The sequence below is a fragment of the Pteronotus mesoamericanus genome, unplaced genomic scaffold, assembly GCF_021234165.1.
Source record: "Pteronotus mesoamericanus isolate MK-2021 breed Mesoamerican mustached bat unplaced genomic scaffold, CSHL_Meso_final contig_116, whole genome shotgun sequence".
In the NCBI taxonomy this organism is placed as follows: Eukaryota; Metazoa; Chordata; class Mammalia; order Chiroptera; family Mormoopidae; genus Pteronotus; species Pteronotus mesoamericanus.
This window is the reverse complement of record NW_026555027.1, coordinates 34,836,007-34,863,117: the sequence shown is the minus strand read 5'-3', so window position 1 is coordinate 34,863,117 and position 27,111 is coordinate 34,836,007. Positions and strand designations below refer to the sequence as shown.

Genomic DNA, 27,111 nt, shown 5'->3' with positions numbered 1-27,111 from the left:
CAAGTAGAAGTCAAGAAGATAGTCAAGTCAAGACCACTGAGATTGGACACTGCAGAGCCACTCCACCCAACCAGCAGGTGTCTAGAAAGACTAACTGGTGAGCAGCCAATCTCTCCAAATTAAAAGCCCTGGTAATGATCCTAGCTTTCTAAATGGAAGCTCCTGAGAGGTCTTTAGGAAGATGTGAATGGGAAGGAACAGGGTGCCAAATTTTTCCCAAGGGCTTTTAATTTGGTTAATGTGACTCTGCAAAGGATGATCCTATCACTTTCAGACAATTCTGATAGCAAGTAAGTAATTTTCTTTTATTGCTACAGAGTTAATTTGCATGTGCAGAAAAAAATAATTTAAAAAAAACTAATTGTACAAGCTACACTCTGTTTTGAGCCCACTAGAAGTTGATATCAGCATCACCACCTCCGAGATCTGTTATCTGTAATAGAAACAGCTGTTGTACCTAATGAAAACAGTTGAAATTTTCATCAGAAGCAGCAGAATTATAGCAGCACCTCCTAGTTCCAATAGTTATAGGGACTGTGAGAATCCCCATTACCTAACACAATTTTCAGAGCTCTACTTTGTTATAGGTCTATAAAAAGTCCATCAAGATGAAATCTGATTCATGAGCACTGACCTGCTGTCCATATTTTTTTTTCTGTGAGATGTTACTAAGAGCCCAGGAAAAGTATGGGATAATTGTTTTTTCCTAATCCACTAGAACTAAAATACATTCTTTATGGAGTTTTAAGGCATTGGCTTTTGGTTTGGCTTTACAGAGTACTCTTTGCTTTCTGGTAACTAACTCAAGAAAGACATACCTATGTTGGTTTAGCTGAGCATATACAGAAATAAGCAGGTTATGTCAAAAAAAAAAAGGGTAAATCTGCTTGTATTGGCAAGTCCCATGCCACAGCAAGACTCTTTAAGTTTATCACACTTTGCTTCATTTTAGTCTACAGCAAGAATACCGGAGAAAACACTCCTTTGAATAGCTTATAAGTCCTGTTAACATAGCTCATTCGTGCGTTCATCCAAAATTCATCCAGCACCTCCTCTGGGTTAGACATTATTGCAAGCAATGCCATCATTATGTTTGCACTCTACTAGATAAAAGTAAGGAATACACCACCAAGATAATCTGGAATGTGTCATAGCAATAAATGTGATGGGTGGAGGAGGCAGAAAAAGAAAAATGGGAAGTGCCAGGTGATTGCAAATGCAGTAGAACAGTCAAGGCAGGACTCACTGGGGTGATGTGTGGAGAAACATATGAAAGAAATGCAAACCTTGCAAATACCTGGTGAAAGTCATTCCAAGTGCAAAACCGCAGGTGCAAAACCCAGAGACTGGACATGCCTGGAATGTCCAAGGAACTGCAAGGAGGGTAGGTGACTAGAGCAGAATGAATAAGAGTGATAGGACATGAAGCCAGAGAGCAGAAGACATAATGCTTTGCCTTTAAGAAAGTAATCTAAGCTGCTGAGCTGAGAATAGATTGAAAGGAGCAAGTGTAGAATCAGGAAGACTAGTTAGGAGGTTATTACAGTGACACAGGAAAGTGATTAGGAGGCTTGAACTCAAAGTTGAATGGCTTGAACCCTGAGCCCAGGTTGTGGCAGTGGGCGTGCAAAGTGGTCAGATTCAGTCCATCCAGGAGAACAAAGGCTTACGTAGAGGGAGGCTGGTACAGTGAAAATGCACCCTGAACTAGCAATGTGGAGACCTGGCCTGTCACAGGTAGCTCAGAAGCCACTTCCTTTCTCTGGGACTCAGTTTTCTCATCTATAAAATAAAGGTATTGAGCTAGAAGATTCCAACTATAAATGAATTCTTTTTTTTTTTTTTGGTAGCCAGACTATCAGAATGAAAGAATAAATGTTAATGTTTACTAAGCTCTTAATAAGTGCCAACACTCTCCTTACCTTACATAGAGCAACTCACTAATGCTCATATGAGGGAAAAGGTGTAATTTATTAAACAGAGAAGTTAAGCAGTTTGTCTAAAGTCACACAGCCAGCAAGGGGCACAGCCAGGACTTGATCCAGACCTAGGACCCAAGCTCTTTCTTGACAGAAGTCCACATTTTGTACTGCCTGGAAAATCCTATTCTATGGATAGCTGAGCATTCAGGTGTGAAGCCAATGGGGAGTTACAGTAACCTTCAACTACAGTAGGATTTAGCCATAAATTAGGCCAGTTTTTATGTCTTCAATTCTCAAAATAAAGTTCTTTTAACCTGAGCCAAAAATGCCACTAAGAAATTTTTGGTTTAGTATACTTTGTAATCCACCTATTTAGGATCCTCCTCCTCTGTTCCTTACTTTTCCATCTATAACCATAAAGAATACAAAGACTAAATCTGCAGACCTTGGACCATTAATTCAGCTCCCATTCACGGGACCTTAAGCAAATCACAACCTTCTATGAAACATAATGTGTTCATATCCTTACCACCTTCAGAGTCTATGATTTTGTGTTTCTTAGCATTGACTCTTAAGGCCCATTGAAGTTTTATAAAAATAGCCTGAAGATAAATAGAAAAAGGAGTCTTTAGGAAGAAAATTCTTTTAAAAAATGCACCAACTGTTAAGTTGGAACATTCCTATATCTTCTCACCAGAGAGTCAGTTAAGGGAAACAGTTAAGCAACACTGTGCTGCAACTGAGGAGAAAAGTTACTTGCTCCTTGCTTACAAAGTCTACATTTTGTACTAAGGTGATCAGAATTTAATCTGGTATAACAAAGTGTTTTTTAATTCTGATATGCTTCTGGATCACTGATGTAGGACGACATGAGAGAAATGAAAGTGTTATTTTAAAAATAATGAGGGAAATACTCCAGCATATAATCATGGTCTTGTGAATTTTCATGAAAAGTAATGCTATTTTGAAATTTCATTAAATATTATAATATAACATAGTACATCATAATCTTCAATGAAGGTAACTAATATAGTATTGGTGAGTATCTTTAAATCATCCATATGAACTTATTCAAAATTATTTAGCTTTCTATGTTCCTTTTTCATTTCACAATCTTAACTCATAAATTATACTTGTCATCATACAGAAATGGCATTCATTGATATACTAATTTGTTTTTTTAGGATGAAAATGGGAAAGAATCGTATATCACTTAGCAACTCTGTTCTGCTCAAGGCTGATAGAAGGCAAAGCAAGCAGAGAGAATACAAATCTGGGACCTGGGCCAGGGGCAGTTGGTTGACAAGGGAGAGGGAAGAGCAAATTGGAACATTATATTTACTTTCCACATCAGCATTCAAACCTGAATCCTTCCAGAAACCCTTCTGAGAGAGACTGCACACACGACACTATCATTCATCGGCCAGTTGTTTGTGCTGACTAACATGTGCTTGGGGCTTGTGGTTGTGTCTCTCTGAAAGCACTGCCCTCTTTTCAAAGATTCAGCAGCCGTACCACTCATTTGCAAAGCAGTTTTTCCAGCAATCAAGTTTTTCCTGTGTGTCTTGTTCTGTAAAGGGTCTCTGCAGATTTATTGCAATTTGATTATGAATCTTCTCAGCCTCTGGTTATGGGCTTCCGCATTAAAATATCCCCGAATTCCTTTACAGTGTGTGTTCCAAACACTGCTAAGCAGTTCTGTCCATGGCATAATGCAAATCGTGGGGAGCAACCTAAGCGCTCTTACCGCTGACCATGCTGGGAGCAAGGCGGGGAAAAGCTCTGAGGACAAAGAGGGAGGCCAGGCCCAGGGGGATAAAGAGGCCAGGTGCAGAAAATACATACATACATCACTGCGGTTCCTGGGGTAAATGAGCCCATGCCAGCAGGCGTCCAGACCAGCAGCTGCACTGGAGGGCCCTCCACCAAAGCCCAGACAAACCTCTGATTGCGGTCACAGGCAGAGCCCTGGGGCAGTCGGACCTAAAGGGAAGACCACGCTCAGATGTCACCTACAGCAAAGCCAGGCCTGGCCTGGAAGTGCAGAAAGCCAAAAGCCTTGGTTCTGGCCTTCTCCCCCAGCCCCTGGGACAGGCCCCAAATCTTAACGGAATATTTTAACTATCATTTGAACTAAACAGCATCACCCTCCTCTGGCTTAAAGGAAAAAATATGTGGTTAATTTATGAAACATTTTCAACAACTCTATTTGCTAATAATTCACTTTTCACCTATACTTGACCATTCCTCCAATATTTGGAATACCTCTTTTTATGTACTTTGTTGGCTGAAAGTATTGTCTTCTAAAACTTTGAGGAATTGGCAGGAAACTTCTGCAGCAGAAGTATTTCTGTACAAGAGTTGAATCGTAGCATGGCCTTCATCTAAGGAGCAGTTTGCCATTTTTTAAAGAACTTATTTATTTATATTTTTAGAGAGAGAGGAAGGGAGGGAGAAAGAAAAGGAGAGGAACATCGATGAGAGAAAGGAACATCGATGAGAGAAAGAAACATCGAGCACATCCCCAGCCAGGGACATGGCCAGCAACCCAGGCACATGACCCGACCAGGAATCGATCTGGTGACATTTTGGATTGCGGGACGATGCCCAACTCACTGAGCCACACCAGTCAAAGTGAGATTTGCCATTTTTAACAAGGAGTTTCTCAAGGGACAAACAAAGCTAATTTCCATTGGGCTCTTGTACTTAATAAAATACTTTTATTCAACAAATTATCAAATTATGTTAGTCAATTTGAAGCTTACTTTTGAATAGATATGGCAATTGAAACAAGTTATAGGAAAGTTTATCTCAGATAAATAATTAATAATGTGAGGATGGCAAATATTATCAGTGATTACGATTGATCTTTTAGTATGTGCCAAGCATTTCAACAATTTATTATTCTAATGTTGCAATAACCCTATTAAGGAGATATTATTATCTCTCGTTTGAAATATGAGGAAAAAGGGCTTTGCAGAATTAACAAGGGAAACAAGCCCAAGTTTGTACTGACAAGGTTTGACTTTGAATCAAATTATTTGGGTCCAAGGCTGTTCTTTATCACTAGCTACAATGCTTAGGTTCAACCAAATGCAGCTACTTAAAGGTCAATGGCACAAAGAACATTGCCAGACCCAAGCCCAGACTCTGTAAGACAACCAGAGAGACCACCTTCGAGTCTGCTTTTGGCAGTGAGTGGAATAGAAGTATCAGAGGCTGTTGCAGGCCTGGGTCTTTCTCTGAATCACAGCTTACTGGCTCAGCCAAGGACTTACCCAGACTGCCTTGCAACAGCCACCTGACCAAATCTGAACCTTGGTGCACACTATGCCCCGGATCATGCTGCTCCTACTCTCCTCCCTCACCATTCCTTCCTTTGTAGGCATTGCATGTTTAGGTTGGCTTTGATAGCTCACCACTTTCCTTCTTCCTGCAACATCAAAATATCAGGAGAACAGCTTGGAAGTCTAGTTGTTCCTGTAGTGACTTAATGTCACTCTGAGGGGCACTCTCTGGTGAGATATCTGAATTAGCATTCTGAAATGCACCAGGGCCTCAGGGAAAACACAGTTATACATATGGCAATATGTATATTGCAATAACCCCTCCAAGCTTTATCCTCACATCACAGAGCCCTGGAGGCTGGGGCTGGGCAGCACATTGTTAACCTTCTTTACTTCTTATGATCTCTTTCTGCCCATCCCACTAATGAGATAATACAGGGGAATAACTAACACAGAAATTGAAAATGGTCATGTAACCCCAAACCCATTAGTGTTCTTTTCTTTGTACATGCTTTTCAGAATGCATCTTTGAGGAGTTCAATGAAATACTCTGGAGTGAGGGAAGAGAGCATAGATCTCAATTGTATTTTGAACTGCAGAGTAAGTTTGCAGTTCATTCTAAAAGTAACTCTTTAAAACGCCAAAAGTGTCTTTTTTAACTGGTGCCCCAGCATTTTATTGCAGGTATTTTACACATTATTTTTTGTGATTTTTTTTATAATTCTGGAGAATAACAGAGTAACAGCTTATACCACTTGGTAGCTAAATGAACCATAGGACATCCTCAATTCTGTACTGAAAGTAGGATTGATACAGAGTTCAGAGCAATTGACTTGTAGCTCATTCAATCATGTATGGTGTACTCATTATACCTTTCATCTTGTGGAGAAGGGCACAAATGAAAGTGCCTTTACATGCAGCCCTAAAGGAAGGAATGGGTCATTTGTTATTCTGGTTATGACTTTCTTGAAATGGTACATGTAGATGAGGGGACAAGACTGTAATCTGAAACACATGCAAATGCTGTAAACACAAACACACCCATTTCTCTTAGCATCATCAAAACCCTGCGTGTAAACCTTACGTGGACTCTGCTAAAATGGCCTTGGGCTGGATAAAAAAGGAGCGTGGGATGGCTGGTGAAAAGGTGTCTGTGGACCCATGCGAGAAGGATCCTAGCCTAGAGAGACAGTTAGGCCCTTCTCTTATTGAATTGAAAGGAATTTGAGAGGCACTTAGCTTCCTAGTTCCTCCTACATGGAGAGGGGACCCCTTCAGCTTCACAGTAATTGACTTCATCATATTGTTAAAGATATTTAAGGATGACTGGGAAAATTAATTCAAGAAATGAAAGTACATCTTCCTGAGGTATGGGGATCAAAAATAATTTTTTAAAAAGCAATGAGAGTGGATTTCCACTTCCAGGAACATAGAGTAAACATGCTTTTTCTGCTCCTCCCATTAAGTACAACTAAATAAGGTAGAATGAAAAAGGCAGACAAGCTAGGGACATGGGACCTGAGGAATGGCGTAGTGGTAGGTTCACTGGATATCTGTTGTTGTTGTTGTTGTTTGTTGTTGTTTGCCTCTTACATCCTGCACTGTTGCTACAGAAGCTGGTAACCCAGAAATGCTAACATGCACAGACCAAAAAAGCCCTTCCTAAAAGCCTGCTCTCTCTAGCCAAAGGATAAAGAAAGGGGAAGCCTATCAAGACAGAAAAATCTTAGACAATAGTCTTTCTACTCCAGCCAAACACCACAGACAAAATTGTCGTCCAACCCATGTCAGCAAAGGCCAAGTGAGGAGTTAGACTTCTCCCCTTACTAGGCTATAGTGAGGTACCCCAGTATTCCCATCCTAACAGGGTGGTATCAGAGAAGACCAAATAAGGAGCCTGGACTTTCAACCCCACTAGGTGGTGAGACTCTCCCTTTCCTTTTCCCCCTGCTGCTGTGTTGTCAGAGGAGACCTAGTAGAGAGTCAGGATTTTTACCACCTACCAACTATCATGAGCCTCCCACCTCAGGATGATGTCAGTGGGGGCCACATGGGGAGCAGGGATGAGGTTCTTTTCCTGCTCCCAGCTAAGGAGGTATCAGTGGAAACCTAGGAAATAGCTTGAATGCTCATCCCCATCCAGAAGTAATGGGGAGTCCCTTGCTCAGGTGTCAATGGAGGCTGAGTGGGGAACCTGAACTTCTGTCCCTCCCTGGCACTGCCTCTCCCATCCCTGTGACAGCAGCATTGGAAAGATCCAGCTAAACCAGAAGTTCTAAACAAGATCCAGTGTATCGTAACATCAAACCAAAAATGCCCCAATTTCAATCAAAGGCCACTCATCATGCCAAGAATCAAACTAAGTGAAGAAAGATAATCAAGAGATGCTAACACAGAGCTGTTAGAGATATTAGAACTATCTGACAAAGATTTTAAAACAATCATCATAACAATGTTTTAATGAGCAATTACAATTCACAAACACCTTAAAAGAAATGAAAAAAAAAAAAGTCTCAGCAAAGAAATAAGTATCAAAAGAACAGAAGAAATGGAAGCTATGTAACAGCCAAATAGAAATTTTAGAACTGAAAAATACCATAACTAAATTTTTTTTTTTTTAATGTACTGGAAGGGCTCAACCGCAAAATGAAGGGGACAGAGGAAAGAATCAGTGAACTAACGTGGGCCGATTGGTATTACCCAATCCGAACACCACCCACGGACCCTAACAAAGGCATGTGCCCCAGGTCTCTCTGTCTCTGCACGTGTACCCTGCCTTGGCCTCCTGTATGGCCCCTCCAGAGGAGGCCATGTACTTTCTCCAGGGCCTGTGACTAATAAACATCCCTGTTCTAAGTTCTCTTGCAGTCTTCTGTTGAACTGCAGGTTACCGGCCAGCACCCTGTACTCTACTTACTACATGTTAACAAAGATATAACAGCCTTCCACTCTTTTTCTGCCTTTTTATTGGGGCAAACTACCTAAAAAGTACAATGATTCTTTTTCTACTACTACTTACTGATGTGTGGGAATCTACAATTATGTCAAAATAAAAAGTTAAAGAAAATATATTCAAACCTTCAATAATCTGTGCTTTTCAATGTTGAAAAATAAAGTTTTAAACAGCCATGAGACATGTTTTCCTGGACAGAGTGATAGCATGGTTTTGTAATGTTCTTTATACTAACCATGATAAAAAGTGGTATCATTAGGGACATTTTCAATTAAGAGTTGGTAATGCAGTTGAGCAAGATGTTTCTTGGTCATTTTGTAGCATGTTGTCAGTAGTTGCCTCAGATTTTGCATTGTTCTTTTGTAACTAAAACACTGAATAACATACCAAATCCTCTAGATGAAGGGGAGACATATAGGGGCCTGTGTGTCCGAACAGTAGCCACAGGCTAAAAGAAAATGCCATACTATTATAGCAGAAACAACTCTGTTTCAAAAACTGATTTGACTTTAGAGATTAATTTCAAGCCTGTTTGAAAACAATTGTAATTCTAATTAGAATTAAAATTCAAACTATTTTGGATGATAAATATTTAAAAGCATTTGGTCTGGAAACTAAACTGGAACAAACAAACTAACGTTATCAAATCCACTGCGGTGGAGTGAAGTGTCTGTTTTGCCAGGAGGGTTTTAGTCCACACTGCCAGTTGCTGGGAACACGTTCTCATTCTGTAACCACCGCTGCAGTTGTATAAACCTGGTATTTACTCCTGAAGAATCCGATTCGTACTCATCAACTTTGTTTCTTCCTTAAGAGACACTGTTGAAAGCTTTACTAAGAAAGGGGAAAAAAAAAAAAAACCCGAGCAGCCAATTCCTGAGGCGTGAACATGCACAAATGAACGCGTATAACCATGCTTAATGCTCTCTCCTTGATCCAGATTAGACAAAATCCAAGAGGGAGAACCAATTGAAGCCTAGTGTCTTTCTTCTCAGCATTATCTGCCACTACTTTTGTGTTTAAGATCAACTTCTTCTCACCACCGTTAAGGGAAAGAAACCGCCCTACTCCCCAAGGTATGTGATTAGCCTGTGCAGGGGGCACCAACCAAGTGGTAAGTTGCATCGGACAGCGGGGAACATGAATTCTAGAAAACATCAAAGTCATGTTTGAGGGGGAAATTATAACTTAAAAGTTCTGGAGGCTGGAAATCTGAGATCCAAGTGTCATCAGGAAAATCAGTTCCACGTCTCTCGTTACACGGCATTCACCCTGTGTGTGTCTGTGTCCAAAGTACCTCTTGCTATAAGAATTTCAGCATTTTGGATTAGGACCCACTCCAGTGACCTCATTTCAACTTGATGACCTCTGTAAAGAGCCCATTCTGAAATACTGGGAGTTAAAGCTTCAACATATGAATTTGGGGGAAAATAAAATTCAACTCATCACAGCAATGTTTGATTTTAAATGACTTTAAAAGGAAAAAGGCCACCCACATCTTTAGAGTGACTCTCCTTCTCATCTGCCACATTGGAATGACGCCCCTTTCAAAGCTCTGCTGGGCTGTGTGGTCCCTTAACTGTTACCATCTTTCACCAGCTTTGCTCATGTTGAGCTTCTTGGCATTTTTTTCCTTAGTTGGTCCCATTCCTGACTCTCTGTGGCCCTGGAATTCAGTTTCTTGCTCAGCAATGCCCTTGGTGTCATGGGCCCCTCCACAAGACAGTCAAAGTTGCTTTCACCCCGGCTCACATGCCTTCAATTACCGAATGAAATTAAGTTGGATCTATGTACAAATGAAGCTGATAGCAATCCTCCTTCACAAGAAAGCTCTCAGGTGCACAGAGAGTCACCTGACCCAGGTCATCCCCACACTTTCCACCTACACAGAAGACTGCGTTGGGTATATAGGATAGAAAACAATTTTACAGTAAAGGATTATTTGAGAAAATATTCAAATGCCTGCTAGTATGCCTATACCAAAAGTGACTATGAAGTAGTTGTATGTGGGGAAAAAAATATTATTTTAATCTGTAGCATTGTTGTATTTTATCCCAGAATCCAGTAGAAAATCCTAAATTTTGATATGCTGAGAAAATATAAAATCATTAACTGAAAAATATTTTGGTACCAGTAAATAACCTAATGCAATTATAGGATGAGAAAGAAAGAAAGTATGCTGTGAATTACCTTCTAATGTTAAGCTGATCCATCACAGAGGCCCTTTGGAAGCAAGAAAAAATTCTGATACGTCTAGAGAACAAGATATAGATCTTGTAGGTACCTATAGATATTTACATTAACCAGTTCAGTGCCTTGCATTATAGGCAAAATCACAACAGAAGTGGTTGGATCCCTCTCTTTTTCACAATGCTGCTTCTCCTTGTGGTACAAGGCAGTTTGCAATGTGTCCTCCTTCCACTGAGCACATTTCCATAGAGGGAATCCAGGCCAGACTAACATCATAAAATTAGTACTTTAAAATTGGAATGTATTTTAATAGTTTATTCAGTCCAACCTCCAGCTCACACATGACTCATGAATAATTCATACCCCCCAGAGGAGTCATCCAAATGTTTAATTCCCAGTCTCTGGTGATGGGGGTCACTATACCTCACCCTGAAATCCATCCCATGTTTATACAGTTGTGAAAAGCGGTTATACTTAATACTGACATATATCTACCTTTTCACTCAATGAACTAACCATTCAATTATTTATTGATTCAACCAAGTTTTCTCAAGAACCTATGATGAAACCACCAGGCAATACAAAATGTACTACTATCATAATCTTGTAGAGAGCTTAGCCATTTATGAAGAGCTCTGCACAAACATCAAGATGTTAAATCCTCTCAAAAACCCTGTAGACCATGTTTATTATTATTAATTTTTATTTACACTAGAAATGGAAAAATTATAATTCAGAGACAAAGTCACATGACTAGTCAAAACCTTGCAAATCAAAGGCACCTTCTAATTCTAGAGAGCGCCCTCTTTCCAGTGTAAGTGCTGATACAAAACAAACCCCATTGCCTCTTCCACATAACTTTGATACAACCAAGGACACCACAGATACCTGTTATGTTTTTCTTTTCCATATGAAACACTTCCAGATCCTTCAACTTTCCTTCATACAATTTAGAGTTCAGAGCCTGGACACATCCCAAACTGTGCATGACAACCCATTGTGACATGACCTGAGCAGAGAAGGGGGAAACCATTGTCTCCTCTTAAACAGACACATTTTAAACACTGCCATCTATAATCACAGCAGTTTAGGGGGAGGTAATCAGGCAATACTGTTGATTTCTATTGAACTTGTGGCTAAGAAGTACCATCAGAAACTCAACTCTCTCCCCTCCTTTCTCGGACCGCTCCAAATTCTGCCTTTCTTTAGTGGAATTTTGAGGCCTAATCACAAGACTTTAATGTATGTCAAATACCCACACCTGCTCAGTTACTGAGGCAGCATCCCTCACAGAGGAGAAGCCAAAAACACAGTAATTAGTAGATAAAATTGTTCAGCTTTTTTGTTTTGTGTCACTTTTCTATGAATTTTTTAATTTATTTACATTTCTTCCCATTTATGGGGTATATACTTTCAGATTCTAGAATTACTATTTCTACTTAATAATAGCGATTCAGACCTACGCAGATATGTCATGTAATTGTTTAATTTAATCTCACTAGGACCTTACAAAACAATTGATAGATAAGGAAACTCGGGTTCCAAGAAGTTCAATAAGTTTGTCCAAAGTCACAAGCCAAGAAAATGCTGGAGCTGGGATATCAACTGAGAAATATCTGACTTCAACAGTAGGCCGTAACTCTGCCATGGCCACATTTTGGTTCTGAATAATGGAAAGCATCCTTTGCTTGTTTTTCTTCGCGCTTTTCACCTTCTAGAATGCTTCTTATACAGTGGTTTAAACTATCCTATATAGTGTTTATACACTATATAGTGTTTTAAACTATAAAACAGTGGGTTGTTTTTTTCTTTTCAGTTTGGAGTTTTGCATCATTCTGGTGTTTAGCCTAGTGCAAGGCTATTATATAGGTCCATTTTTTCTTAACACATTCCTGATTATGTGGGCTTTTTCCCAGGCTTTGTATTTGTCCCTAATCAAATTCATTCTTTTTCCCTAAAACAGTTCATCCAAGTGTATTTCTTACCTCATTAAGATATGATCATTGTCTCAAGTTAGAAACTTAAGTCACTCAAGTTAGAAACTTAAGAATTAAGTCATTCTTAATTCTCTCTGCCTTCTTATTCCAGCAGAAATTTTCAATGTCTATAGTTCTTACTTTCTAAATGTCTCTTAAATCCTTGACTCAGGCCCTCGTTGTATTTTTCATATCCTATGCACTGACCTCCTAGCTGATTCAACTGCCTCTAGTCTCCCTTGCTACACTTCATACCACATAATGACACCAGATTTATCTTCCTAACCACATAGCTAAATATTTTCAACTTTTTAAAAGCTGACCCCAGTCTATATTTTCTGCTACACGTCTCTGCTCCCAGGCTGCTCATGCCTACCCACACCGTTGCTACAAGTGACTCATCCCTATCAAACAGCCCAGGTTCTCTTACAACCTTGCTGGCATGGATGCTTTTTCCTCCATCTGGAATGTGCTTCTTACCCTTGCAAAGACCCACCTCCTGCAACCTTCAAGGTATCTCTGTATTTCTGCAGACAGCATTCACTGTTCTGACATTTCTTCTAATAGAACTTTTTGTACATAGTCCTTATATAAACGGTTATGCTTTATTGTAATAATGTGTCATTAACTGCCTCTCTACATGAATGTGAGTTCTTCATAAACAAATATCTTGATATTTTTGCTTATCATCCTAGTACAGTGCCAAATACATAGTAGATATTCAATAAATATTTGTGTGAAAGGATGAATGTACTTCCTTTGAAACCTGAGCTGTCTAGAAATTTTCCTATAATATCAGTCTCTTTAGTTGCCTCCCCATTTCTTCCTAATTGGCACTGTTTTTGTACTATTAGAATTTTTGAGATTTCCTGTATTCTCAAGCTGTCTTCTCTTTAAGAGTTTCAGTTATCTTTGTTCTCAACTTTTTGAATCTGCAGTAAATCATGAGTGACAGACTTTTGTATATGAGAATCGAAAGGTCCTAAGAAACTGGTTGATAACAGTTTCCTTCTTTCTGATGTGGAATATAGCTGATGGCCATACAATAGGTGAAAATCTGATCTCCTACTGAGACCGTTAGTTCCCCTTGATCATCTGATATCCCCAAATTCTCTGCAAGCTCATTTGGTCTGCTGTCCATATCTCTGTAATGCCAATTCAGCATTGACATATATAGATATACAAGAAATGGTATCTGCCCATTTTGCAAATGGGAAAAAATAGATTCAGAATGACCAAGTAGACCACTTGATATAGTTAAGCAAGTATCATACCAAAAGGAAAGACTAATAAGGCCTCTGCGCCAAAAACTGGCTCATTTCTTTCCTTACATGCTTACATATTTCTTTGTGTTTTATATCCCTAAGGGCTTTATAGAAATTTCTATCATTTGCAATCTGTTCCTCTTAGTTATATGAATCTATTTTCTCTTTAACCAGCATTTTTCTTTCCTTGACTTAAAAAAAGAAAATAAAGAACCAGCTTTACTAAAAACATGTTGCAGCTCTCCTACACTTCAGTAAGTACAGAATCTAAAATTAAGTACTCTGATGCATATTGAGTCATTCATCTAACAGTGTCCTCTAACAGAATAACCTCTGGATTGAAAAATGCGAGGGCTTATATTAAGACTGGACTAACTGATCTATGAATACAAGTCATGGAATTTTTCAGCTTGGTGTGTCCTTGGAAATTTCTAGGCTTCCACTTTTCTCACCAAACATTGGTGAAAACTGAAGCTCAGAAAGGCCAAGTGAATTCTATGCGGTCACAGATCAGAGTTATAAGCCAGGCTAAGAGCAGAAGTCAACACTCCTACTTCTTATTCAGTTCCCTTTCTTCTGGCTGTTTTAAGTATGGAGACCACACCTTGTTATTATGTTGCCTCAAGAGTCTTAAAGCTAAACAGTGCTGATAGAATGATGATGGCAAATGGAAGCAGTGATTATTTAACCTGTAAGAGAAAAGAAAGCCTTCTAATGTGTTCCATACCAGGCATCATTTCGAGTATGGAAAGACACACTGGTTTCTGAATGTCTTCAGCTCTATTACAAGACAGGATGATTAATGAGAGTCTACCGTATCCTAGGTGCTGGGAATAGTGGACAACATGGACCCAGATCCTGCCGTATGGAAATTAAAACCCAGCTGGGAAGACAGATATTATATGTCATTATCAATAATTAAGTTAAAATTACAATATGCAAAGAAATGAATGGGTTGCTATGGAAATATGTTACTGAAAGACCCAATCTGGTCTGGGTTACCCAGAAAGACTTCCCTGAGGCACCTGATGCTGAACCAGAAATTTAAAGAACATGTAAGGGTTCAGATGGGAGTATTCCATCAGAGGGCATTGCATTGGGAGGATCGAGGGTGCGGAGAACACTGCACAGCTGTGCTCAAATAGCTGAGAGATGTACCTACCACAAGGCTGAGGCAGGTGGGGTGACACTAACAAACCAGATCATCGAGGGTCATACAAGCTATGTTTTGCATTTGGGGACCTACTTATTTTAAGCAAAGGAACAATGTGATTGAGATTGCATTCTTAAAAGGTTGGTCAAGTATCATTAGAAGAATGGGTTGTAATGTCAGCATGTAGACAGATCAGGTAAAAGGTGAACACAGGCTAGGTGAGACATGCATGTAGTTTGTACCCTAGACCTCCCAACTTAATTAGGCAGTACTCTCTGTTCCAATAACACAATTTAAAAAATAAAAGACAGCAGCCATATAATGGATAGTTTAAAACAATTATTTTTCTTTATCATTGAAGAAAGCTTTTTTGTTACGTTAGGATTGTCATTTTAAATTGTATTTAGGCTAACTGCAATCTCTTTCTCTCCCTCTGTCTCCCCCTCCTCTCCCTTTCTCTCTCTCTAAAGTCAATAAACATACCCTCGGGTGAGGATTTTAAAAAACAATAAAAATCAATACATAGATAGATAGATAGGTAAATAAATAATCAGTGCAAATAACTTAAGCCACCAACTCAACTATTAAAATAACAGTAAAGTAGCATTCATTATGTTAGTTTTGACTGTACTCTATGTTAATTTTTACTTATGATTTTGGTGTAAGTTGCATACAAATATATGGAATACATATAATAATACATTGACTTCATGACAAGATATAGAAGTAATCTGTCACATTATTTTGATGATGGCTGCCATGATCAGACATCATATACAACAATGTGTCCTTGAAGAAATTTACCTGAAGTAATTTTAAATTTTCAAAAAGAATTGTTTTCATATAAATAAGTTATCTTATTTTCTTTAAAAAAAATGGACAGTTTATATCACCTGAGTGATATAAAACCTAAGAATAATATATAGATGAGTACTACCATTTATTATTCTCTTTTGACAATCTCAATTATCTTTTTGATATTACAGTGAATGATAAATCAAGGGATTTAAAAGTAGAACTCAAAATTGAAAAATTGAAGTTGTAAGGGCTTTTATCTTAAGTAGATGATATGTTCATGCACCTCAAGCTAACTTTATGACAATGGACCCTTCAGCGAATTACTTAAGCTAGTATAATAAGTAGTTCTCGGCAGCCAGGGTTAAGTATGAATTGTTATACCTACAGACCTTCATGGGGGCCCAACTCAACACATATGTAAATTGTTTTATTCTATAGTTTTTTCTGACAAATTGTATAATACATTCAACTGTCACTGAATAATTAGTTTTCTTTGGAGAAAGATTAATACTTTATTTTTAAGAATTATTAATTTGTATTTATTATTTTTTCTTATTTCCCGGGGTACAGCATTTTTAAAGAAAATGTATTTTTTTTAAATTTGCTTTTGATTTAAAAGAAATAGTTGTTACTAAGACAATGTGGAATGCTCATTTTTCTCCCAAGTTGGCCTGGAACATCCAAATACTAAGATCTCTGGCTTCAGAGAAGTGGATTTTCTTTTTCATTCTTTTTGATAATGGATTAATTTTTCACCATTAACTTCTTTTTGAAATCTCTGGTATTACTGACCATTAAAGACAGCAAGTGATTCTCACACCCAGTAGGGAAGATTGAGTGGTATAACAAATTCCCTCATGCCTGCTTCTTGTTCCTAAAACAAAGGAACCTAAAAATGGAAACAGAAGGAGCCTTCTTTGTCTAATCCTTTCTGTCTCTACCAGTTCTGTTCCAGCATGGACCTACATGTGCCATTTAATTTTAAATGCCTCACCATTTTCCTACAAGTACAAAACCCGGGAAAACAACAAATCCTGTTGTATCTATTTCTTCTAGGTTGGACGAATTGAAGACTTTCTATACCAGTTAGAGGATAATTTCTTAAAAACTAAAAAACTGAGAACTGCTCGAAGGCAAAAAACAAAAATGAAGCGGCTTCAAACCGCACAGCAAAGCTAGTCATTGAGGAGCAGGCGCTACAACAAGACGTCCCGGAGAAAGGGACAACGGCATCCAACCAGCCTGACTGTGACAGCTCGGTAACTAAGGCCTATTGGTGCTTCCCTTAGCTCGCCTTTAGCAAAGGCAATCTATACTTCATTAATCTTGACTGGCAGCAATAAATGTTCTCAGCAAATCTGACTTGACTCTTGTTCAACTTCATCTTGTTTTTTTAATAGTTTATAAAATAACCATTGCTGCCTTTTTTCACTTGCCTTGTTCTTTCAAAATTTACTAAGGTGTATCAGTACTAACCAAGTATGCTTACAGTGTGTGTAAGCATATTCACACACAGTTATTAAGAGTTAATCACACACCACATACAGACATGAACAGACAATATAAATGCAAATTTTTTAATTATAAAACTGATAATAGACTTTCTCGATTTTTATAGAGACAGTCATATGTAGTATGGCTGATGCTATCTGTTAAATTAACTCATTAAAATCTTGACTCTTTTCTCTGGATCCTCTATATTCCCTCCCCTTAAATGATTCAACACAATACATGTATTTGATAAGGTAGTTGGCCAATAGCCATCACTCAAGATGTCAGCTGACCCCAAAAAGGAGTTTTAAGATAAAGTATAGGGGGGAGTCAAATACAGAGGAAAATAGACAAGAAAAGATAATTTTTAAGAATAGTAGGAAAAATGAATAGGATCTCAGAGTACATTGATGATAAACAATATGAAAAGGAAAACAGGGAATAAAATACTTAGTGCTAAATGATTCTTTATACAATGAGATTATAATCAGTTAATAATTTAGTCTTAAATGTATGTTAGATTTGTATAGTCATAATTATACAAGACATGAATATTTTTAAATCTTGAAATAAAATAAGATCTTGGTTTCCCTGGGGACAATTTGCTTATCTTACCTTTATCAAATAGTCCTCTCTTTTCTATCCAGCTCCACCCAGAGAACACCATCATTGCCAACGACTTCCCTCGGGTTAGTTATTGATACCATTGTAATCAGTTAAAGACAGTGGAGTTTTCCCACAGGTTAGTTATTAATACCACTGGAGCCATTTGAAGACAGTAGAGTTTCCCCTCAGATTAGTTATTAATACCACTGCAGTCAATTAAAGACAGTAGAGTTTTAAAAGCTCCTTTTTATTTCTAAACTCACACCAGCATGGCATCTCAGTTCTGTTGTCATACATACTGGAAAATAGCTTCTTTCTATGGGCACTTGGATCTAACCAAAGGTGGGATCTAAGATAATAGCTACGCCTCCCATCCGACCACTGATGCAGTTATCACTTCTGATAATTGTCCAGGAATTCCCCACTTAAAAAAAGTCCTCATAATCTCTTTGGGAATGAAGCTTGTCCACTTTGAATTTTAAATTCAATGTTAACATTTTATTTTCCAAAAGGATTTCTATGTTCTGTGAGTAACAGTTTTTGTTGTTTTGTTGTTTTGTTGTTTTGGGGTTTGTTTTTTTTTTTTTGGTTGGGTTGGAATCTTAACACTGCCTATTTGTTTACTCAGCTGTTTCCTGAAAGGCCTGTAATATTCAGTAGCTGTTCAATCGCTTTACCATTATTCTTTGAAAATTAAGGTTCGCTCATTCCACAATGCTTAAAGATTACAGTTGAAAATGACATAATTACAATTGTTAGATTATGGCTTCACTCTTTGATCATTTCCCCCAAATCCAATACTAAATACCATCAGTTTTTTTGTCAGGGGCACGGAGGGCTGTTCCAGCTGGACTTGGGAAGGATAACGTGAAATGAGACTCCAAAACTTTCAAAAGAAATTTTTTTTCAGAAAAATTGTTAATCATCACTCATAGCTCTTCAGTCAGGTATCAAATCTTCAGAATTCTTAACAAGCATAATAGGAACATCCATAGGAAAGAATTTTGCTCACGGTTTCCATGTTAGCATCAAGCTCCTTTAGAAGCAATAATGCAGCAAAATGTACTGCACCTGGTCTTCCATCCCTTGTTTGTTTTTGAGTTGTCTGCAAAAAATTTATAAAGCAATATGGTACTAGGAAAAAAAATCAATACTAGGAAAAGGAAAGTTTACCAAGTATTTTCAGAATGGTTATATTATTTCAGCTTCACAAGAATTTCATCGTGTATGCATTTTCTCCATATTGCAATGGTAGAAAGATGGTTGAAGCCTTGCTTGAATCCAAGACTTGTTCTGTCCTCTACTTGCTTTTTGAAATGTTGGACCAGAAACATCAGCAACACTTGGGAATTAGTGAGAAACACAGAATTGTAAGCTACTCCCCAGATCCATGGAATCAGAATCTGCATTTTTATGAGATCCCTCGGTAATTTATATGCTGTTTTTAAAGTTTGAGAATTGCTTCTTTACCATATTGGGAAATATTTTCCCGTCAGCTCAAAATTAACCTGACATAGAAACAGATGATGTAGCCACTCTTAAGTTTTGGTCCAAATGAGTATCTCCAAATATGATTTCTGCAAAAGTTTATTCACACAAAAAATTAAAAGTTCAGTATTAATAGTATGTCTGCTCTTTTTATGCCACATTCTTGAAAATATGTGGAATTTTATTCTGTACTGTTTAAAAACATTAAGCAAAACAAAAGAAAGACATGTTGGCTGAAAAGGAGAATTGAGATACATGTTATGATCAGACCGATTTAAATATTATTAATTGTATAGCTAGTCCATGTCCTAAACACTTCTATCGTCTTGACTTCCTTTGTGCTCCACTGCTTCCTATGTCCTTCCATCATTTGCTGATACACCTGGGTGGGAAACAGATCTCTGCTGATCTCTAAAGCTAGGAGCAACTTGTCTTTCAAAATATCTAAACAGATTATTCCCAGCTTGTCTTCTGCATTAGAGTGATAAATTCTTTCCATAAAACATGTATCGTGGGACTGCCACTGGGCATTCTTCTGTAAGAAATAGTTCAAGTTCAGAAGCCCTTTCCCCAAAGAAGGAATCCCAAAGGAGGTCACCCATGACCACATGAAAATCATGTGTTTTGATCCATGTCTGCCTTAATGTCAGGCACTTGATCATTCTTGATCATTCATTGATCATTCTTCAGAGCATTTTGGCGTTGTTCTGTGTGTGTGGCGGGGGGGGATTCAGAATGTCACCCTAAAATATACCACATTGGCATATTGATTTTTTTTTAATTAAAGTTACTGGACAAACAGCCCATGCATGAAGGGCACTCTGACTTTCTTTCATTCCTCTTAAAGCAGGAGAGAAATCTCCCACATGAAAGGAACCCTCCCTATACCAGGAGGACAAAAGACATCCTTGCCCTCACAGACAGAGAATCTAGGGCTGAGAAACCTGTATAAACAAACCTTGTTGATACTTCTCCCTTTACGACTCCAGCTCAAACCCCTCTTCCTCATCAATTCTACACAAATTTATTGTTTCTAGTACAAAGTTTATAGTACAAAAACTTCCTGTTCCGGTCACCTCTTTGAGTCCTATATCTTTGTCAGACTCTCATAAGTACATACATAATGCAATTTGTTTTTCTCCTTTTAATCCGTCTTGTTATTACAAGGGTGTCTCAGCAACATACCTATAATGGTAAAAGGAAAATTATCTTTCCTCCCCAACAGATGTTTTTCTCAGCTTCTCAGTTTCAAACTTTTCAAACTTATTGAAAAGTGGCAAGAACACTATATAACAGATACACCCTTCACGTAGAATTCCCTGATTATTAACGTTTTGCCTTATTGCTTCCTTTCTGTCCCTTGTAGCTGTGTCTCCTTCTCATCAAGTAAAGCCCATTTCAACACACACCACGGAAAAACCAAATTGTTCCTCTTAATTAAATTACTTTATCATGAGTACTATGTTAATCCCCAATTTGCAGGTCTGAATTTGTTCTCTGCATCAAATTATCCAACTGACCACAGTGACTTAGAAACCGCTGGGGGAAGAGGCTGTGGACGAATGCCACTCGCCACACTTTCCCCCTCCACCCTCCACCGCTGGCCTTCCCATGGCATCGCCTTGATGGTGGCAGGAGCAGCCAGCAAAAGCAGGGGCCCTGGAGAAGGAAATGCAAGTAGCAAAGGCAAGCCACGGCCTCAGAGCTGCCAATTCAAACTTTTGTGTGAATTGGCAGCTCGGCAAAGGTGGCAAATCATTCTTCTTTGAGGGCAGATGATGCAATTTTTAAGAACAGCCAAAAATTACTCAGAACTGAAATTGGTAAGTAGACTAAATGGTCACCTGCATAATGCTAGTCGGTGTCCAGGATCACGGGTATCTTTAAAGTAATGGCTCTCACAGAGGCAACTGTACCACAGTAAGTACAGCCTCCCAAGGCGACTCCTCTGAAGAGAACCGCATGTACATTGGTATTTACGTGCCAGTATGTATGCTTAGGAAATATGTCTTTCCAGGCATTCCTCTGTGCATCTGAGGGAACAGAAAATGGGATAAATAAAAAAGCTTGTCTAGAAAGTAATCTGTTAGTGTGTATCACAAGGCCTAAAGAGGTTTATACCTTTTGCCCCAATAATTTCACTTCTGAGAAACTATCCTAAAGGAATAATCAAATATGTATTAAAAGATAAAAGTTAAAAGGTATTCATCACAGGGTTATTTTAAATAAAAAAATAAAATGAACTCAACCAAAATTTCCTAACATAGGTAATAGATTAAGTCATTTATGACAATCTAACCAATGCTTAACCTAGTAACATGTAAAAATTTTATGATGTGAAAAGAGAAAAGATATAAAACTATATACAGCATAATTATAACTAGGTTATAAAATATATGCATATAAAAAGGCTGGAAGGGAATACAATAAGATATTAAGAATGGTAATCTTTAGTGGAGACAGTTATGGGTGATTTTATTATCTTTTCTTTCATATTATGCCTTAAGTATATGTTCCTTGATAAAAAGAAAAAATCCTTCAAAACATTCTTATTTAATATCACACTGCAAAGAAATATCAATTCATATCAGTTTTTCTTTGCCTGTTTGTATATATTTTATTTGCAGGACTATTTGTGGCATAAAATTTTTATGACCTCTGGGACATGCAGTCCAACAGGTCACTTAGGCAACTACTACACAGAGCACCAATTAGAGCATTTTACCTACCTTTACAAATAACAACATGTTACCACATATGGGTTGTTTCCATCTTTCTTGCTTTTGTTCCCCATAACTTCCTCCTCTGATTATTTTGTTTCATTCTTTCCCTGTACTCACAAGATATCATCTCATAAAATATGAGATGATCACAGACCAGTCCCTTAAATCAAAATGTATTGAAAGTTGAGAGACCACTGGCAGAGCAAAGCTTTGATTTACAGTGGCTTGATTCATTGAGGTAGTGTGATAGAGTCCAAGTTCAATCAGATATTTCACAGGTTGCCTGATCCACTCAGCAGTTCCCTGGGCTCCTGGGACATGGATACAAAGAACTATTGTACAGCCTTGACAAGTGGCAAGTTGTCAAGATAGAATGTAATGACACCTGGGGACAGGCACCTATTTTTGACAAGCCATCAAATGCAGGAAAAATCAGAAAACAGACCCAAAGAATATCCCAAAAGTTATCAATGTAAGCATATTCTGTTTGTGCCTTAATGAAAAGAAGCCAGAAACACTCAGTCTGTATGAGACAATTAGAGCTTAAAAATCACTCTCTATATACCTTTTCTAATAAATGGTATGGGAACTTGAAAACTAAATATTGGATATGCTTTTTTGTTATGATCTTCTATAGATCCAAGGCAGTGTGCATTAATAATCAAGACTTTAAATAAATTTCTTTTTAAATAAATGTTTGAGGAAGTAGAAAGGCCAATATTTGGGGAGAAATGGGAAGACTGAATCCCTGATACTGAGAGCAAGTCAGCCTTTTCTCTGAGCCCTGGACAACAGGCTTGCAGTTCTGAATAGCTGTGTCAGGCCCTGCTTCCTTAAAACCAGAAGAGGAAAACTGGTGCAGTACAGCTATTAAATGTAAATCCCTATTAACAATACTTCTCACAGATACCACTCAACTTAGCTTATGATGATGGTCAGCATAAGATAGAAACCAAAACAAGCTTAGATTTTTGAAGACCCAAGTTGAAGTCCTAGCTCTTTTGTAAAATGGAGTAATACTTCCTTTACTCCATAAGGAAGTTCCAGTAAGTAGCAAATAAGATGATAAAATATGAAATGATTTTTAAACTTTGAAGCAATAACACCATACTTTTATTGACTACTCACTATAAACTAGGCATTGTCCTATTTAGTCCTCTCTACAAAGCCTGTAAAGGAAATTTATCTCCTTTCACAGATGAGTAGCCTGAGGCCCAGGAGGAACAGGAACTTCCACATCGCTAGAAAGTAGCGAAGCCAGAGTTCAGGTCCAAAGTTGGGACTTGATATTCTGCCTCTCTGTGTTTTATCCTTGTATTACTGTTTTTAAGACGTCGTGGCTCTCAGATAACATTAGCCTAACACATTCTTGGGAACACCCAAAAATAACGCCAGGAGCTCATTCTGCATCCAATGGCATAGCCAATAGCCATGTAGGACTATCAGGCTGCTGAAATATGCCTAGCACAGCCAAAGACCTAAATATCATTTAAACTTTAAATCTTTTAACTTAACTCTTTAAAGTTAAATTTAAAAAACTGATATTCAATTCAGTGATTGGGAAACTGTGAAATATATTTAGAAAACTTGGGTATGAAAATCTACTTTTTCACTAAAAATTGTATGAAATTTAAGCATAGAGCAAGTATTTCCAAAGAGAATTTAGTGCTCGAATTGAGAGATTCTGTCAGTGTAAAATATACACCTGATTTCAAAAATCAAAGACAGTATTTTAAAAAGTAAAATATCTCAATAACAATTTTTAAATTGATCACATGTTGAGATGATAATATTTTAAATATAGTCAGTTGAAGAAAATATATCGTTAAAAATTCATTTCACCTGTTCCTCTTTACATTTCTACTGTAGTTACTAAAACACTCAAAATTGCATACACTGCTTGCATTACATTTCTATTGACCAGTACTGACCTGGAAAAAAGTCAGCAGACACTGGGAACTCTCCCTTCTTCCTGGCAGGTGGGCTAACAGGAACTTGGCCTTCCTTCTCTGTCTCTAAGTTACCATGGACCCCGTGAACCCCAGAGGCAGGGTGATTGATATCTAACCATGCAAGCCCTAGAGAATATTGGTATCCCCCTTGATGAGTTTGCTCTCTTGCTTGCTCTACAAGCCGAGCAATCAAGAGGAGCTAAGTGCTGCTTGTGGAACATACACCTCCTACTGTGCTCAGCACAGTGTCCTGCATCCAGCACAGCTTTCTGTGGACATGATGGGCACCATACCTTGCTGAACTTTGCCTTAAGTTTTCCAATAAAGTCTTTCTAATCCCTAGAACTGTAGAGATTGCTTTGGCTCATGACAGATGGTGACCACAAAGGGACCCACCTTGCACAACAGGGGCTCCTGGGAATCCTCAGAAAAAAAGGGTCCTGGGAAAAGACTAAACATCCTGCTAATGGTAGGAAAGCAGACACTCAAAGAGCACTGAGATTTGTGCTCTTGTTGTAAATGAGGCACACATACACTTACCACAGGAAAAACCAAGGATAAACTGGTTAAAAATATAACCATTATTATAGCCCCCTAAGTCACATTATCCCATAAAAACATAAGTGGCAGCAAAGTGAAACTCCTATACTAACTCACAATACTGTATTTAACCCAGAATAAAGCCAAAACATAATACTATTATTCATATACTCCAGGGACAAGGGACTCCCTATCCACCTGCAAGCATGACAGAGAGGAAGCTGCTGATGAGAGGATCCACCTCTGTGTATTGCTAATTAAACTTCTACTGAGAGCACCCAACTATGCATGAGGACATAGAAAAGACATTGGGACAGTCATGTGAAATAATGTAAAAAGCATTGGCCTTTTCACTCTGTGATCTGAGTCTCAGTCTCCTAATGTGTAAAACAATGATATTGAGAGCCTTAAATTGATCGTGCATTTTAACTGTCTAGATATTGTGTGGCACGTATAGAGACTCTTTAATAAAGCCTCAGGGCCCTACCTCTGAGAGATAACAGAGTGAAAACCAATCCCTGCCCTGGAAGAGTTAACATGCTGGCGGGAAGGGCAGCCAGGGGTGAACCGTGTGCCTCTACAGCGCCGGAAAGGACAGAGGGGACTCTGCTGAATGTGTGTGTGAACACGCGACAAGCAGAGGGTGATATTCAGAGGTGAGAGGGGGCAGCAGTGGCACAGAAGGTGTGAGAAATTGAACTGATAGACACAAGAAGTAGAAATTGCTTATTTAAAAATAAAATCACTCTCAACTTGTTTTCTTGTCATTTGCATTCCTCATAAATGTTTAGCACAGAAAACAAATTATTTGAGGTATTTAATGAGCTGTGTTTCAAATAATCACAATTTTAAACTAAATAGGTTTGTGTTTTTGCCAGAATTCTAGATCTTTGTATATTGGAAACTTGCCCTCTTCTTTATACTTTACAACTGGTGTCTTGTCTTTTATTTCTATTCTACCTCAAAATCCCAAATTTGTCCACCCTACTTTGGATTCCCATGGTCACTCTCTTCACTCAGAGTTTATTATCTTTGCTGAGTTGTAGTTATTTCTGACGGGCCTCATTCTCTGAGTTTTTTCTCCCCCCAGTCCCTCAGCCACATTGTGACCAGAGCAATCTCTCAGAATCGGTCACTGCGCTTCTTTTCACACCATCAGCAGCTGCCTGTTTCTGCAGAATAGACCAGGCAGCCAGGGATGCACTAAGACTTCAAGACCCGGTCCTGCCCATCTGTCGAGTAGCCCTACCCCAAACCACGCTGTATTTCAATGATACCTGGCATGATACCACACACTGACAACCCTCACCTTCTTTAACTGGTTCTCACTCTTTCCTACACCCTTTCCATTCTTCTCTACTTGGCCTTCAAAACCTCAGCTCACAATGTCCCTTCTCCCTTCTCCAAACCCAGACAGCCTCTCCCACACTTTCTCAGCAATCACACAACACTTTGTTCATACCACCAGTATAGCTCTACTAGGGGTGTCCAACCTTTTGGAGTCTCTGGGCCACACTGAAAGAAAAGTTGTCTTGGGCCACACATTAAATACATTGCGACACATAATCACAAAAGAAAATCTCATAATGTTTTAAGTAAATTTATGATTTTGTGTTCAGCTGCATTCATAGCCATGCTAGGATGCTCGCTCCCGCAGGCCACAGGTTGGACACCCCTCATCGTACTGTATCATATACGAATGCATTGTACACAGATTGTTTTTTCTCCCTTACATTGTGAACTTTTAGAGGTGACATTTTTTTTATCTCCAAGCTTCCTTTAAAGTGACTAGGATAGAGTGAATTCTCTGAAAATATTTATAGAAAAGAAGAAAGACAAGATGGTAAAAGAGAAAGAAGATGTTTAGCAATCAAGTTTAAAATTTAGCACAATTAGTTTATAGCCTGGTTCCTAGACATGAAGTTGCTGTTCTGTTATCAAAGACAACCCACATTGTTTCTCCGAATGTCACTCACCCCATCTGCAAAACAGAAATAATAATAATAGATCTTAGTTCCCTGGGCTATTGTGAGAGTAAATGAATTGAAAGAGTAGCTATAAAATTTCAATTTTGAATTGAGTCCAAGGTCACTCCATATTTCAAATGTAGTTTTCAGAAAAGGAAAATTAGAAATTTGCTCTAAAATTTTCATTGAAAAAATATTCTCTTTTGTTGAATAATGACAGGAGATAAAACATGTCACAGTTCCAACTCGTCCTCCTTTATTAATGAATTAAGCCTCATCAAAAGGCAATAAAAAGGGTATAAGAGGCTCCTAAGTACCACTCAGATTTTTATCAGTCATTTTCCCTCCATAAAAATGAACATTTCTATTAAAATGATATTACATAAAAATGGAATTTTAATGTGTGGAGATTCTTTAAAATCACGAGACCACCTGGTAAAAGGCAGGCTTAAAATGATTTTTGCCTCCATAGAAATTAGAAATGAAAGAAACACTGAAATGAATAAAATTAAGAAGTGCAAAACCAAAATAGCCACAAAATAAAATGTGCTCCCCAAATGTGGAAGTTTCAGGACATCCAACCCAAAGATGCCCATGGTTAAGAGTGTTGGGTCTCTGTCAGCAGTGACCAAGGGAAATGAGAAGTCGTTCATACATAGAAAGACAACCTGGGTTATGCAGGGAGCCGCGACTGCAAGTGAAGGAGCAACATGAGACTAGACAATAAGGACTATGACATCATAGCATAGCGGAAACGTGGATTACTTCCCACAAGGTGTAGGCTGGGGGAAAGGATTACG

The 27,111-nt window shown here is 38.3% G+C and overlaps 1 protein-coding gene across 1 annotated transcript in view; it reads left to right on the top strand.

Annotated features, from left to right (window-relative positions):
• Window positions 1-16,723, top strand: part of SPATA16 (spermatogenesis associated 16) — a 182,005-nt gene extending 165,282 nt beyond the window's left edge. Inside the window, exon 10 of the mRNA XM_054577053.1 lies at window positions 16,601-16,723. Within this exon, the coding sequence (XP_054433028.1) occupies window positions 16,601-16,723 (123 nt within the window). The remainder of the gene's footprint in view (window positions 1-16,600) is intronic.
• Window positions 16,724-27,111: the final 10,388 nt, after the last annotated feature.